The sequence below is a fragment of the Poecile atricapillus genome, chromosome 11, assembly GCF_030490865.1.
Source record: "Poecile atricapillus isolate bPoeAtr1 chromosome 11, bPoeAtr1.hap1, whole genome shotgun sequence".
Lineage (NCBI taxonomy): Eukaryota > Metazoa > Chordata > Aves > Passeriformes > Paridae > Poecile > Poecile atricapillus.
This window is the reverse complement of record NC_081259.1, coordinates 4,113,181-4,129,799: the sequence shown is the minus strand read 5'-3', so window position 1 is coordinate 4,129,799 and position 16,619 is coordinate 4,113,181. Positions and strand designations below refer to the sequence as shown.

At 45.0% G+C, this 16,619-nt stretch overlaps 1 protein-coding gene across 1 annotated transcript; it reads left to right on the top strand.

Annotated features, from left to right (window-relative positions):
- Nucleotides 1-1,184: 1,184 nt before the first annotated feature.
- Nucleotides 1,185-7,640, top strand: ARRDC4 (arrestin domain containing 4). Its single transcript, XM_058846942.1, has 8 exons — nucleotides 1,185-1,595; nucleotides 2,602-2,668; nucleotides 2,936-3,083; nucleotides 4,882-4,984; nucleotides 5,684-5,940; nucleotides 6,592-6,754; nucleotides 7,232-7,386; nucleotides 7,504-7,640. The coding sequence occupies exons 1-8, from the start codon at nucleotides 1,253-1,255 to the stop codon at nucleotides 7,558-7,560; spliced, it is 1,293 nt and encodes a 430-aa protein (XP_058702925.1). The 5' UTR covers nucleotides 1,185-1,252; the 3' UTR covers nucleotides 7,561-7,640.
- The last annotated feature ends 8,979 nt before the right edge of the window (nucleotides 7,641-16,619 follow it).

Genomic DNA, 16,619 nt, shown 5'->3' with positions numbered 1-16,619 from the left:
TGCACTGCTGCTAGCTTGGGCCATCACAAAACACGACAAGGCCAAGAACAGCAATAATTGCAGTATGTATCCCGTAGAATCAAAGCATTCTGGTTTGGAGCACGTCTTGGGCTGGCTGGAGGTGGGCACGGGGCTGTCGCAGCCTCACCACTGTGGGAATGATTATTCTGGCCTGCCCACCCATCGGCTCAGGCACATTCATCACTCTTCCACTGCTTGCTGCAGTTTCCTAAGCTTCTGCTTCTAAACATAACAGCAAAACTTTGCATTTTTTCTTTATCTCCCCAGTGTTACCTATGGATGATGTGCTCAGGTGTGACAGCACACAGCAGGGTGCACCCATTTCACTGGCCAGCTACAAAGTGGGGTTGTAGCAGCAAGTTCTTAAAGCAGGGCGTTTGTTGATTTACAAGGTGCAGAAACGCAGAGTATTTGTGTGGACACGAGGGTTCCCCGCTGCCCGGGACTGTTCATTTACAGCTAAAACCCTTCAGCTCCTGCCCTTCAGTGGGGCAAGAAGGGGCTTCACACAGGCAGGTAACCTCCAGACAAAGCTGGAGGGGAGACAGCAGCACCGCATCCTTTTTCCATATTTAATAGTCCCAGCCAGCCCGGCTGCCAGCGGGAGAGGCTGAGACCGACCCAGCACCGCTCTGCCTCCCTCTCTCCCATGGCAGCACCGGAGGGACACCGAGAGACAAGGTAAGGTTTTCTCTCAGAGCGGGGTCACCAAGGGCACGTGGATTCACCACAGCGCTGGGCTGGCGAGCAGTGACCAGAGGAGCTGGCAAAGCGAGGTACGAGACCCCTGAGGCGCTGCCAGGGCCGCCGCCCGGGACCCGTCACGGAGGGGCGTGAAGTGATGAGGGGTGAGGGCCCCGCCCCCGGGCCCGCCCCCGCTCGCTGTTTACCCACAGGCTGTGCACGTGGTGGCCGCGCCGCGCCATTGGACCGCGCGCCGGGGCCCTGCCGCCGTCCCGCCAATGGCCGCGCTGTCCACGCGCGCTCGCCCGCGCGCGATTGGTCCCGCCGCGGCGATCACGCAGCGTGACGCACTCCGGGCGTGCGCCCGCCGCGTACCAATGAGGCGGGGGCGCAGGGGCGGCCCGCGGCGAATGGCGGCGCGCGGGGCCGCGGGGCGGCCAATGGGCAGCGCGCGGGGGCGGGACGCGGCGCCGCGGGCGCTGGCGGAGACGGGCGGGTTTAAAGCGCTCGGCGAGGGCGGGCGCGGTTCCCCCGCGGCCGGGGAGCGATGGCGGCGGCCGGGCCGGGCCCCGGGGCCGGCGGCGCGGTGAAGACGCTGGCCCTGGTGCTGGAGGATGAGGCCCGGCGCGGCGGAGGCGGCGGCGGATACTGCAGCGGGGACACGGTGTCCGGGCAGGTGCTGCTGGAGCTGGCGGGGCCGCTGCCGCTCCGCGGGCTGCGCCTGGAGGCCGCGGGCCGGGCGCGCGTCGCTTGGAGCGAGAGCCCCGGCGCGGTGCCCGGGGCGGGCACGTGGGGGGTGGCGGTGCGGGCCCCGGGGCCGGGGCCGCGGCGGGAGGCGGAGGTGCGGTACCTGGACATCCGACAGAGCCTCCTGCGGGACCCGCCCGAAGGTGAGGGGGGCCGGGGGGGTGGGCGCGGGCCCGGCCGCTCCGCAGCCGCGGCGGGGGTGGCACCGGGGAGTGGTGCTGCGGGAGTGGGGAAGGGCCGGGGGCCACGGAGGGAGGAACGCTCCGGGTGGGGACGGGCACCGGGGCCCGGAGAAACGGACCCCGGGTGCCGGGGCAGGGCAGCGCTGCCAGCATTCAGCCGTACGGCCGGGGAAGCTGCCGCCCGTTCCTTGTGGGGTGGCTGAAAAACGCGGAGCGAGACAGGAACAGAATCCGCGGCTCCGTTCCCTGCGCTGCGGGGGTTTCGGGCAGAGGTTCGGCCCTTCTGTGGATTCCATCGGGCCCCTCCGCGCAGGCTGTGCTGGACAAGCAGCTCCTGGGAAGCTGCCCTGGAAGACCCTGGAAGCAGTCAGGCTCATTCTGTGGATTAAGGAGGCAGAGGAAGCTCGCTGTTGCGGAGCTCTGTCACACAGACACTGCAGCACTATGGCAGCGTTGAAAAAAATCAAAGAGAGAACAGCACCATTTAGTTCTGTAAGGGTGAAACGCAGTTCAGGCTGATCTGTAGGGAAAGTAAATTTAGGCCTTGCAAATTGTGTAACAGTAGGCCCCGTATGAATAAATTTGGAGCGCGTATATTTATAGTATTTCTGAACGCTGACCTTAAATTGCAGGTTTTTCAGCACAGAAGTTAGTTTAATTGTTAATTGGAAAAGTAGATTAATTGCTGTCCTTAAAACTTAATTTATGCTTTGCAGAAGCCATTTTGGATTAGAAATTGGCCAGAGTCCTGATCTGAATCTCAAGGTCTCCCATGTTTCCTTGATTTTTGTTTTTCATTGAAATCACATCAGAGCATAAATAAAGTGTGGGCTGCAGTCCAGAACCTACTGGGATCAATAAAAACTTCTTGCATCTGGGTGTTTTTATACATAAATAATTTGTAAAAGTGTCTGCTTTGTTCTATTTCTGGAATAACTAAAACATATTATCCATTCTTGTCCTACAGGTGAGGAAAACTTAATTCTTCTAGATGGAAGACACGAATTTCCGTTCAGCTTTCAGCTTCCTCAAGAGTAAGTTCAATAATCCAACCTGAAGGGATTGTGCTGGATGCTGCTTGTAGTAGAACATTAACTTAATGTAATTTGACTTGTGTTTTTTTTAGTATCAGCTTTATATATTTGTCTTAATCAAGGGCCACAGAGACAGGCCTTGTTTGCTTCTGCAAGGCCCTAAATGTACAAGCTGTAAATTGGGAAATGTTTCTGTAAGCAGGAAGTGTTAATGTTTGGAGCTGAATTATTAATTGAGGGTAATGGTTTTATGACTGCTTGTTTCAGACCTCTGGTGACCTCTTTTACTGGGAAGTATGGCAGTATCCAGTACTACGTGAAAGCAGTTCTGGAGAGGCCTGCTGTACCTGACCAGAGTGTGCAGACTGAGCTGCAGGTCATCAGCCATATCGATGTCAGCTCACCAGCTCTCTTGGTAAGTGGGTCCCCCACTCCTCCTCCCCCCGTAAAACCAGCTGCAAAGAAACCATTTCCAGGCAGCATTCACATCCAGCCATAACGCTTCCCATGTTATTCCAGAGCGTCATTTTCTGACTTCTGAAAGCATATAAGCTCCCTAAGCTTTTCTCTATAAATAGATGATCTTAGGTTGTGTGAATAGCAAACACAGTGGCTTTTTTAATACCATTGATTACATCCCTGCTGGCAGAGATGCTCCTGCCAAAAAGTTAGGCAGGATTCAGATGCATAAATAAGGCTTAATAATAGTAATGCACGAGTGCAGAGTAGTTACTCTTACCAGAGCAACTACATTCACAGGGCTGCAGTGTCCTAAACTCTACAATAATAGTAGGTTGAGGAACAGTAATTAGAGAAGAGTATTAATCATGCCCAGCCTGTCATTTAGGCTCTGGCCATTATGTTACGTATCCCTGCATTTTGCATGTCATTTTCTAACATGAAGTGTGTGCACGCAGCTGCTCCAGAGATCCTTTCAGTTATTTCCCTATGACAGATTTGGCCACATTAAAGTATTGAGTTTTTAATAATCACTGGAAATACTGTAGAGTAATAAGAAAGATCAGGCATTAAGTAATGAGTAAATAGGCAAGATGGAAGCTAATGAGCTGGATTCTTTTATCTCAACCCATATTATGAAAATAATATAAAATTATACCTTGCACTTTCATGATAGCAACTGGATCTAAATGGTTATTCATTTAAATATGAATGAGTAATTTCTATTTTATTTGAAATGGTAGGATAATTTTAACATCATGACGTGAACGTAGAAAAGAGATGTTTTGAGCAGCCTTTTTTCCCCCCCTCATTACATGCTTACATTTTAATCCATTCTGGAGAGAACTTAGGGTATTTTGGCAGTGACATCTCTAAACAGAATAGTCTTTATATTCAGTAGTTCGGAGTTTGAAGGCATCATAGCCACATTCTGTAAGCACAGAGCAGACCATAGGTTATTTCACAGAAGAGGCCTGTAAGACATATCAGGAAGGCAGTGCCAGTCTTAATGGATTCCAAGGCTGCCACCAAAAGTGCAAAACAACAGAGTTTTTTCATTATAATAAAGAAAATACAAAACCAATTTGCATTATTGTATTGACTGGGTGCCACTGCCCAGTAAATCACTTTGAGTAGCTTTGATTCTGGCTTGGACCCTTGACTTGTGTGCTTGTGAGTTTATTCTAATGAAAAGGTTACAGGCACTGTAAATGTCATCCAATGCAACAGTCCTTGAATAATTAAGATGGTTTTTGTCATACCTCTGCATTTTTGGGGGGGTTTTGTGCCTTGAAAGTAATGAGGGTGCATCCCCCTTAGCCCAGTGTCTATATACATTTATCCTTTCTTAAAGATACAAAGGTTAAAAAAAATTATCTACTTAACTGTTAATTGTTTACAAATAAAATTAATTCTGCATTCTTCTGCACTGAGAAACATGGGGATAAACACCACAGTATTCCATGAGACCTTTAAAAAGTTCATTTTGCAGACAAAGCACGTGCAAAGACACACTAGTCTGTGTTAGTTAGTACAGTATAAATACAGACTGGGATTTCAAAAGAGAAATGTTCAGATTGCCAAACCTTGGTTCCACTTCACATGGTGGCAGAACTACAATTGCACTGAGCAGTTCAGAGATTCAGATGACCTGGATTTTAGAGCTGGGTTGCCATGACTGATATGCATAACACTAAACTGCAAGTGATTGAGAGCTTTATGCCATAAAATGAAAAATACTCTATATTTTATAGACACCTGTTCTAAGAAGTCAGGAGAAGATGGTTGGCTGTTGGTTTTTCACCTCTGGGCCAGTGTCTCTCAGTGCCAAAATTGAGAGGAAGGGATACTGTAATGGTAAGAGTAGTTATCTTAAAAATGTAAATACTAAGCATCTAATAGGTTGGGGATTTTTTTTAAATCTCAATGAAACCAACACTTTACAGTTCAAAGAATAGTTCTGTTTAATAAAAGTAAATTAAGATCCTATGATTTTTTTTTAAAAAAAATCATCTTTTCCTCTGGAAATAGAAATTGAATGGAAGTCCTGTTAATAATCTTACGGAAAATCCATGTGCATTTGAGTGTAAAGAACAACAAAATGTTTTTATCTGGTATAAAATACTTAATTGGGATGTAATTAGGTTTTTACATCCTATTTGTGTAGGTTTACACTTGGTAAAAACGAGCTTTAGCAGTTTCTTCTTCATCTTGATCACATTAGATACATTTAGAAAATAAAATGAGACATCCTGAAATTCATTTAATACTATATAAAAGGAAGATCGGGGCATAATTTGCAAATAAAGCTTTTATAGCTTGTTCATAACTATGCTTAATGTTTCAAAATAAATCATTGTTTATGTGTAAAACATAGTAGGTGGCTATAATTCTGCCTGGATACCACTCTGAAAAAAATAAACTGGCTTGAGGAAACTTAGCAAGTATTGTTCTCATAACACTGCAGATGATGTACGTGCTGTGTAACATGCTTTGATACTCCCAGAGGAAAGTTGGTAAATACAAATTATTCATTGGACTTTTTCTGTCTCTAAGGGGAAGCCATCCCAATCTATGCAGAAATTGAGAACTGCTCTTCTCGTTTGATTGTTCCAAAAGCTGCCATTTTCCAAACACAAACTTACCTGGCCAGTGGGAAGACAAAAACCTTCCGTCAGATGGTTGCCAATGTCCGAGGAAACCACATTGCCTCTGGGAGTACAGATACCTGGAATGGGAAAACTCTGAAAATCCCACCTGTATCCCCATCTATACTTGACTGCTGCATTATTAGAGTAGAATATTCATTAGCTGTAAGTATTGGGTTTTCAAATGTACAAACTTTAGATACTGCATTCATTTGGGAGCAGAAGAATAGCTGAGTAGCTGTTAGGTTTTTAACTTGGGAACTACAATAAATACAAATCTAGGGAAAGGTGTCCCAGCCCATGGTGGGGGGTTAGAACTAGATGATCTTTAAGGTCCCTTCTAACCCAAACCATTCTATGACTCTGAAAAATAAATATCATAAACTATATACATGAGAGACTGAAGGCTGTGAAGAGATTCTGAGATGAAAAGATGGGAATAATGTGGAAAAGGGAAAAATGAGGAAGAAGCAGCTTAGTTTCAGACATGTAGGGATTATTTTGGGGAAGCATTTCAAGCTGAATGGGATCCTCAAGTGATTCCTTCCAGAAATGGGAAGATAAGACTGAAAGTCAAGTGCATAATTAAGTTTGTCATGATGGTTTTTATTTTTTAATGCCCCTTGAGACAAGTTACAGAAAGAAGGAAGCTGCTGAAAAACAAGGAAAGCTGCCAGGGTATTAGCTAAGCATAGCTGGGATGACAAAGCTCTTAATTTTTAAATTTGCAGTTGTAGGGAGTAAGGCAGCTTTTAAGAGCAGCATTCAATGGGGTCTCACAATGTTTTTTTCTTCTGTTTGGGGGTTGTCACATAGGTGTATATCCATATTCCTGGTGCTAAGAAATTGATGATTGAAATGCCTCTGGTGATTGGCACTATTCCATGTATTGGATTTTCAAGCAGAAACTCCAGCATTACCAGCCAGTTTAGTATGGATATGAGTTGGCTGGCATTGACCATGCCTGAACACCCTGAAGGTAATAAATACATATTGAACTCTCTCTAATCCAGCACAGCACTGTCTGCAGCAGATGGGTGCAGTGCCAGTTGAAGGGCACTGCCAGGGATGTAGGCCATGGAAGTATGACTCAAGAAGTCTTAAATGGAGATCCAAAACAACTGGTTAGGTTACCCCAACTCCAGCCTTCCTCAAGTCTCTCTGTACCCCCTCTGACTGAAACAACTAACTCCTGATGGTGGGAAAATTCTACTCATCACTGAATATATCTTGATACAACACACATTTGCTGCTGGAGTTGTCCTAAAAGCACAGCACTCTCTGTATTCCTGCTGACTCACCCGAGTTCACTGAAAACATAATTTTAGTTCAAATATTTAAGAGTTCAGTGCGCACTTGCAATAAAGAGTTTGTGGTCCTGGATATACTGTAATGCAGATGTTCTTGCTGTGAGTGAATAGTTTGAAATATGACAGAAACATCTCTTGTGTTTCAGCACCACCAAATTATGCTGATGTAGTGTCTGAGGAAGAGTTTTCCAGACATGTTCCTGCTTATCCACCACCCATTGACTGTGAGGAACAGTTGTGTTGTCCTGTCTTTGCTTACATACAAGAGTTCCGGTTTCAGCCTCCACCTCTTTATTCAGAGGTAAGAAAATAAATAGCAGGTGGTGTTTTTATTGTCAGATGGCAAAAAAAAAAACCCAAACTCATACCTAAATGCAGGAATTGCAGGCAGTAATTGCTGTCTTTCTTTTCTCCTTAGATTGATCCACATCCAACTGATGTAGAAGAAGTTCAGCCCGTTTCATTCATGCTCTGAAGAGGATTTATAATGAGCATCATTGTGATGAATGTCTTAATCTTTTCTGCTGCTTAAGCTGGTAGTGCAGCTAAAAAGGAAACAGTTTTATTTTTCAAAGCTTCAGTCTGTGTATGAGAAAGGCAAAGGAAAATGGAGAGGGAGGTATGAGCATGTTTGGTGACAAAGAGAAACTCGATGGATTAGTCTGCACAGAGGATAACAGGGGAGCAGCTAAGCTTGGGATACTTGAGAAGTACCTGAAAATACTGAAACAAAATGCTTCAATGAAATACTGAATGTTTTCCCAAAAAGTGGATACACTACACAAAGTACAAGGAGGAGATGTGTGGATCTTGTGAAGAGAAAAGAATTTATATTTTGTTTGCAACGCTCTGGAAGAATGTACATAGCGATGTGGAGAACTCCTGTTGTAGAACTTGTGTAGGAGAACAGAATGTGGGGTAAGAAAACATTTCCAAAAGATTCCAGTGTTCAAGGGGCTTCAGCTTTGCACTGTCTGCATCCAAAAAAGGAACACTACTTCAACACAGAGCAAAGTCTAAACTTCATATTTGATGGGAACCTGCCCTTCTCACGCCTGCCAAGTGGTACTATTTCCTCATTGATCGTGATCCTGAGGACACCGTGGGTGACAGAATGGCTATTGCGCAATGATATGAAGGCAACAGTTTCCTGAATGCAAGACACAAGTGTGAAACAGAACAGTGAACTTTGAGACGAGCTTATGCACTATGCTTTCTTTCAAGGGATTTCTTAAGGGAATTATTCTAACCTCTTCTACTGTGAGTTCTTCTTCTGCATCTTAAGCCTATGGATAGCATGGTAAGGGGAAGCATGGCAAGGGAGAAACCTTTTGCCAGCTGCAGGTATACTTAGCAAAATGGACAATATTTATTTATTCAAAAGCCTTTATAAGCCTACCTCTGTTTTGGATATTTACTTACGGTCAGATTTGAGACCAAAAAAAGTCTTGTTAAAGCTCCAGTATACTTCAAGGTTCTAAAAGGGACCCTAAATGGTTTCTGTGGTTAGTGAATGAGATAAGAGGTGTAGGGAGAGGTGTAAATATACCCAGAATAGACATAGCTTATAACTGAAGTGAAAGCAGACATCAGGGGAACAATGTCCTCTGGTAATGGCACAAAGCTTTTCATTACTCCTGCATTTTTGTCTAAAGATCTATTGTCAGGGGCTGCACTGGTCATTTGCTATCCATACTGTATTTGTTGGTGTGTTCCCTTGTTTGTTTTTGCTGTTTAATTTCGTTTTGGTGCAATATTTTAATGTTTTCTTCCTCAGGTCATTTAGAACAGTGAGTTTGTTGCTGCTAAGAGTGAAGGCACAGCATTTACTTGCCCTTCTGCTGCCTTCACTTAAAAGTAGAATGTTTGCTTCCTGCCAACCATCAATTGGGATCAGTAAACAATCACCAACAGATCACTTACAGGAGCAGAAAACAGCATTGTCAACATGCACGTTTACAGTCCTGTCTTTGAAATACAGGGGATTTTGGACTACTAGAAATACTCTATATGTCTTACAGAAGGGTTTGGGGTTAAAACCCGGTGCTTCATGTGGTAAAACAGTGTACTTTCTGATCAGTACAAAAATGGCAATTGAGTTTCCTTCATTTCATCAATAATTGCAGTTTAAACAAAGTCTAAATGGTTTTTTTATGAAATTTGTCTTCACTTAAGAAGCAGGGATTTTTCTACAGGCATACACGGATATATATTTTTAGTCTTCTTTTAGTATAACTTCCTTACATTGTCTAATTTCTAGCACTTCACCTCAAATCACTTTTGCATCAGTGTGAAAGACAGACTGGTGGAGATTCACATTTCCAAACTGCAGTTGCTCCTTTCATTTACAACATTTAATATTGTCTTCTATGGCAAATGCAGCTTTAACCAAAATTTGAGTGCATGATTTAGAAAGGACATTCTAAAAATTATTTAAGTTTCAAGGTGTATTTCTCATGCCTTTTTATTTAAGTGAGGGCCTGCCTGTACAATCAGTGCAGGATTTTCAGTCACATCATCTGGAAAGGGAACAAGCAGCTTCTCCTTAGACAGATACCATTATTAGTTACTTGAAAAGTAATTTGGTCATGTATTAACTTGCATGGTAATAATTCAAAATATTAGCTTAAAGAACATTAGGTGCTTTTTTTGGACTGTAATACCTGATAGGTGATGCGTGCTACCTGGTATAATCATGGTCAAGCAAACAGCAGTATGAAGGGTAAAGATGTGCTTTTTTTTTTTTTTTTCCTAAAATCTTTGAATTGTTTTTTATTCTTTGCAGATAAACTGTGGCCTTAGATTGTTTGCCGCAAAAAAAGTCAACTATTACGTGTTTCTTAGGAAGCACACATGGCCCTTCAAAGGAGGGGTGAAAACAAGATTAAGTTCTGCTCTCTGGCACTTGGCTTAGTGCAGAAATTGATCCTTAAAAATAATTACTGTTTGCACAATAATAAGTTCAATATGCAGGGGCTTTGTTTTGATAACTGTGAAACAGTTTAAAAGAGACAAAATAAAAAAGCTGTTTAACATACAGGAACATGATTGTATTTTGTACTAATGAATGAGCCCCATGGGTTCTTTGTTAATAAAAGTGTCAAATCTACATTGTGCTGTTCATCTCTGGTTTGGTGCTATGTCAAGAAATTACCTGTATTCTACCCTACAGCTCTCTACCTCTTCTCTGATGTGGGAATTACTCCTTCATCTGTCACTGTTTTAGTTCCCTGAACTATTTGTAACCAAGAACTGGAACAAATTGATCAAACAGGGCCTACTCCTTCCCATAGTTATTATGTAATAGGTGCTCTTACCCATAAGGTGTGAAGGATGTGAGTTCTAATTTGATTTCTCATCTCATATATTAGAGGATATTTTACTGTTCCCTTTAGAAAAGACTAGAGCAACAGACTGAAGATAAATGCACCAGAACAACCTTATAAGCAGAGTGCAGAATAACTAAAGCAGAGGGAAAGAGGTGACAAACCATACCTGCCCCACTGCCCACCTGAGCCAGAGTGCGATGATAAATCCAGCAGGGTCCTGCCTCCCAGGGATCTGAGGAACAGCACATAACAGTTGATTTCTTCTTCCTCTTTCCACTTTGGAGGGAAGATGGCAAATTTATCCGAGAAAAGTTGAGGTGAAGATGCTGTTCAGGACTGTGGAATCACAGAATAGTTAGGGTTGGGACCTTAAAGCCCATCCCACCCCCTGCCATGGGCACTTTCAGGGATGGGGCAGCCACAGCTTCTCTGGGTAACCTGTGCCTGGGAGGAATTTCTTCCCTGGACCTTGGTGGCCTGCTCAAGCACCAGAACTAGCAGAGGAGTCATGATCCATGAAAAAGAAAATTCAAAACCTTGAATACTGGTCTTAGATTTTTTTTTTTTTAAAGCTCTCTCACCAAATGATACTTAAATACCACTAACTTGCCAGTAGCACTTTCACTTCATCCACTGTTTGCTTTTATAGGGGAGTATTTCCATTGACAAGCTGTAATTGTCTATTAAAATATGTTTGGTGTTTAAACAGGTAGTAAAAAGCCAGGCAGAGATAGAGCAGATTCTGCAGGCTTGTGTTTGCAGCTCTGACCCTTCTGATGTTTGCATGGAAACGCACAGTTTACGTACAGAGCAAGAGAGATCATTTAATCAACTGCTGGGGCATGTTCCAAATTATCAAAATAGCATGTTCCATGACTTCACCACCCAATTTGGACAGCAAAAGAGAACATCAACTCATTTTGTAAAATCTCTGCTATATCTATATCTATAAAAACATGTTTGGAGAGCACTCTTTGCAAGCAATGTTGATTTGGAGATAACAAGTTGTTCTACAACTCCTTACAAAACCCAGACATTTGTGCTCTATCCTCTAGTCAAATTCTGCTGATTTTCAGTGCTCTCCTCAGGGTAGTGGCTTAGCACAGGAACACAAAACCTGGCCTAAGCTGATTATATAATATGTTAACATCAATGTGGACAGTACAGGCTGCTGCACAAAGTAAATTCTCCAAAGAGCTAATTAGGTCTAGGATGAACCCAGTACACTTCTAGTATTAACATTTTATATATGGCATAGACAAGGTAACAGTCTAATTCCAAATTAATGTTGTTATTTCTAAGCAATTAATAGGAAATGACAGTGCAGAAAAGCTCTGCTAGAATATCACTGCATTATTGACATTTTAGACAAATGGCTAATAATAATTTTCAGTCAAAAAACTCTGAAGGGTGGTTTTATGTGGAATAGAAAATGGCAACTCAGGTGGGACTTCACTGGAGTAGCAGCTCATGCCAGCAACGTGCTGTGGGCCTTCTTAGATAAACCCAGCCAATTTTTGGCAGTGGAAAACTGATCATTTCACAGCACCTCAGAACAGCATCAGCCTCCCCATAAATGAGGCACTGGGCACTGACAGAGGTGAGAACCTCTTTTGGTTTTTTTGCATAGGCAAAAGGGTAGGATTTTGACTGCATGATCTTAAACAGGATTGTTGCACACCCAGAAAGATCCCAGGTCTGTATGGGCCAGTCCTATTTGATGTCATGTCTAGATTCAGGTTGTGTTGGTCACAACCTACCAGACCCCAGCATGAGGAGAAGATGATTCTTATTGCTGAACTAATTAGACTAATCAATGCACAAAAGAGAGCACAAGTGACAAAAGTTACAATTTAATAACTTAAATAATTTAAGGCCTGAAGTGCTTTCCTCCTATGCCTTAATGTGATGTGACAAATTCAGTAGCCTTAACAAATGAGAAAGATACTAATAAAGGAAATATTCTGCTGTCCTGAGTGTAAAACGAGAACAGAAAGAGAAAAGCATTGACTGACCTGGCAGGTTCTCTTTTCTACAGTGTCCTGGAGGAGGAGTGTCTGAGAGGGTTTGGTGTCCACACAGGCTGATCAAGTTTTGCACACTGTGTCCCAAAAGTGGCATTTTGGTGTGAGCACATCTCTCCCTCACTCAGATCCTGAGCAGGTTGGCCTCACCCAGTGCCTGCCATGCAATGATCAGACCTGCTTAGCACAAGGGAGCAAGATGAGAAAGGCTGGAAATCCAAGGGGCCCTCCCGAGCTGCAGCCAGACCTTCTCCCGTGTCACGGCTGTGCTGTCACCTGCAAGGATGTGAGTGACACAACGAGCTCCTCTGACCCGCCCGGGAGGCTCCCACTTCGGGGGCAAAGAGCTGGAGATGTCTGTTTGCAGGGGTGTGAAATGGAAAGGGCCCCAGGAAGGGCAGCTTTGCAGCCTTTTCCTCATGTGATCGCACCTGCCATCGCTGCGAGAGGACTTTACACTCATCCAAACAAATTAACAATTCATTTCCAACCCTGACATGAAGATTAACCCTGCCAATTAATTCCTTAATCTCTTGCTGCTGACAAGGCTCACAGTTGCCATGTGGATGCTTGTCCACTGGGGCCTGGAGCAGGGCCATTCTGTTTAATTAATGCTGCATCCAGGAGACCGTGGAGCTGATGCTCAAACATATTCCAGCAATACAAACCAGAGCTGCACCTCCCACACCTCCCAGAGAGCCTGTGATGAGAACCTCCACAAGGGCAGGCACCATCTCAGTGCTTCTGGAAGCTTTTGCTGCATAAAGGGGGTACTTTAACCAATCCAGAGACATTTAGCCATGGTTTACTTGTAGAAAAATTCTTCTTGGTCATCTCCACAATAGATGTGATCAGCATTTTGCATGTTGCCAGTAGCAGCAGGAAAAAAAAACAACCCAGAGAACTCTCTCAGTCTCCTTCCTCAGCTGAAAAGATGCTGGGTTTGTGCTTGGGGCTGCAGGGAGGAGGGGCAGCCACACTGAGGCTGCTTCAGAGGGAGAGGTTACATGAGACCTGAACTGACACGAGTTTGGAAACGTGTGAAGTACAGTAAAAAGGAAAAGTGATGCTCAGTCACCTCAGGGAATCTTTGTAAACCAGCTGTAACAAATTGGGTCAATTTTCCTTTGTTTCTATAGGTTTTGCCATATATAATTAAACAGACACTGACCATTAAGGTGCTTTACAAAGTGAACTAATAATAAAATCTATGAATAATATTAAATTAAAGACTAAAACCTCTGGACATATAAACCAGGAAATTGCAGGTGTCTAAACTAAGCAAGTAACAAAACCCCCATAATTTGGTGCCTGTTACAACTAGTCCAGTGGGTGGAATGAGTGAAGGGATCCCAGAACTGCAGGGAACACATGGATTGTATAAACACACATAAATGATGTTTACAGAGAAGTACAAGGAAGAAGGCAGGATGATACACTGAACAGGACACTCTGCTCCACATTGAAGTTGGGTAATTTCTGCCTTGGGGTTTTGTTGTTATTATTGTTGTTTTTCACGGATTTGGACTCAATGCTCAATCATACACTGAACTCCCAGGAAGGGTCAAGGTCACCCCCTTTGCAATGTCCAACCAGACAAAGGCAAGAAAAGCCTGGATTTTTCCTGCAGACCTCTGCCCACCTGCTCCTGACAGGGCAAAAGAAACATCTGCTGCTGGGGAATTACAAAAGGGGAAAGAACATTCAATGCAAAAATTGCATCTTCCTGATTGGAACAAGCTGTGCAGGTATCTGTCACTGGTCACACTGGAGAGGTGTTGCCTTCTTCAGTACATCCTTTTTTAAGGTGTGCAGCACATCCAAGAGCAGTTTGAGGGCTGGCAGAGATCTGTATTTCTGCAGTGGAGGCATTTTTGCCATGTCACTGGAGAGGCAGCGCATCGTGTCCTCAGGGTTTGTTTCCATGGGACTTGACAGAAAGACAAAAAGCTCTTGGGCTGTTGCTCATGACATGGCATTTCGTGCAGGAATCTTAATGTGTCCTTGATTCTTCACAGCATTCCCTTCACAAAGTCACTTGGTACCAATCCTCACCATGATCTGGGGCTCTGGGTGTGCGTGGCTCCCACGGGTGTGCGTGGCAAGGGGTTAATTTGCTGCTCTCTGCAGGGATGATTTAGCAATTCCTTGTTTTCTGAAGTTGTCACACTGTCTTCTAGGAGCTCCTGCTATAAATAGCTCTTGGGGGGGAGCCAGGGATGTATTTTTTCCAGGCAGAAGCCCAAACCTAGCAGTGAAACACTTGACTATCAAACATGGCACAGCAGGACAGGGACACAGGCAGAGGGAGGGGATCTGCTGGTTGTGCATTCTGTGAGTTGGTAGGAAAGCCCAAGCAGTGCTAAGAGCACCATCCTTCTCTCCTGCACTCAATTTATTCTTAAAGTCATCCATCGAATGCAGCTTTCTGCAATCCACACCAAACACTCTGAGCAGAGCTCAGTCCTGCTCAAGCCATGTGCAGATATTTTGGCCCCGTGCTCAGCTGAGCTGTTCTGTCACCCCCTGATGCATTTGGCACATCACAGTGAATCCTCCCTCAGCCCCACTCCAAGCCCCACCTCATGCCAGTCTGAGGCAGAGAATTTCCACGAGGACTCAGCCTCCCATTTCTGCTCAGATAGGCTTCACCCAGCAATCACTAACATCTCCTGTCATTAAGCCACCTGTTTGATCCCAGACAAACTGTCTTTATGGGGATCTGGCACACACTGGGGATCCAGGCATGTTGGGAAAATGACTTCAAGGCTGTTCAGAGAGGTTCCCATGCCTACAATAGCTCACAGTTCAAAGGGATCCCCATCTCTGCCTGCAACACTCACTGTCAAACACATGCTGCTGGAAAATTTTCCTGTGGGAAGGGAAAAGCATGACAGAGAATGGCCTGACATGAAGTTAACAACATCAGCCTTGGCATGTTTGAATTCCATGCAAGATGAAAATCCAGGATGGACCAAGCTTGGTTGTTTACCATCCCCTCTTTCTCTCCCCCACCCACACCCTCCATCCATTTACAGTAATGCCACTTTTCCCAGGCATAAGCCATCACCCACAGGCCTGAGCAGGCAGCAATTCCTCCCACTCCTTCAACTGCACCCAAACTACTCCCTTCTTCCCAGACAAGGGCACGCCAATCACTGTTATCTTGGCTGCATCACTCCAATCCCTGAGCAAAGACAGGCTATTCTATTGCCAGACCTCAACTGTTCAACCCTTCCCTTCCCCCTCACACCTAAATCCCATGGATCCTAAAATCCCTGCCCAGGGCAGGGGGTGGCAGAGGAAGGCAGGGAACAGGGCTTGCTGTGCTGTCACTGTCACAGCTCTCCTTGCCAGCTCAGCTCCCGTGAGACAACTGAATGAAACCATCAAGGCTGTGCCCCAGCCTTGTGCCCAGTGGGAAGCAATCCTGCCACGGCTGGCACGTGGTCCTGGCTCTCTGGCAGGGCTGTGGGAGGCATTCTGGGGTGCCAGGAGATGCCCCTTCTTGGGAGAGCCACCATTCCAGGAGCAGCAGGGCAGCCCTCCTGTCTGGCACCGGGACACGGCTCGCACACCACGGGACTGCGGCTGTGCCAGCGCTTGTTTGAATAATGACATTTTCAGGCTGACACCTGCAGAGATGTTTGCATTTTGCTCTCCTGCACCTCAGTGTTTTCTTTTAATTGATCTCACAGCCTGAGATTTTTCTAAAATATTCAATGGTTTCATGGCCTTGCTTCCAGGAGCATTTTTGTTCCCTTTCAGCAGATTGCAGTGCACAGTGATGTGTCACTTGTTCTCTTGACAATCTCGAGCTTACCGGGCTCTGGAAATCCAGATGCTGGTGTTCCTGCCCTCACCCCCTTGGCGTCCTTTTCCTGCTCTCATCTCTTGGCAATGAAATCAAATCAATTTGCAAGAAAATCTACTGCAGACATTGTTGTCTTCAGCTGAGTGGAAACTCCCAGATGCTTTTGTTGTTGCTGGCTTAGGAACATTTGTGGTTTCTGGCATGTCCCTGACAGGTACAGAACTTGTACAACTGCTGAGTCATGAGCTGTGCAGGGAGTGACACAACACACCCCACAGTCAACTTCCAGAGGTGGCCTTTGGCTGAAAATTCACTGGAGGAGGGAGAGGTGAGCACCAAAAACATCTGTGGGGATGGTGCGGGCCCC

Bases quoted from the DNA above. Each gene is read 5' to 3' on its own strand.
- ARRDC4 (XM_058846942.1), top strand. From the start codon at position 1,253: ATGGCGGCGGCCGGGCCGGGCCCCGGGGCCGGCGGCGCGGTGAAGACG. The intron at 1,596-2,601 runs GTGAGGGGGGCC...CTTGTCCTACAG, and splicing joins CCTGCGGGACCCGCCCGAAG to GTGAGGAAAACTTAATTCTT. The intron at 6,755-7,231 runs GTAATAAATACA...CTTGTGTTTCAG, and splicing joins CATGCCTGAACACCCTGAAG to CACCACCAAATTATGCTGAT.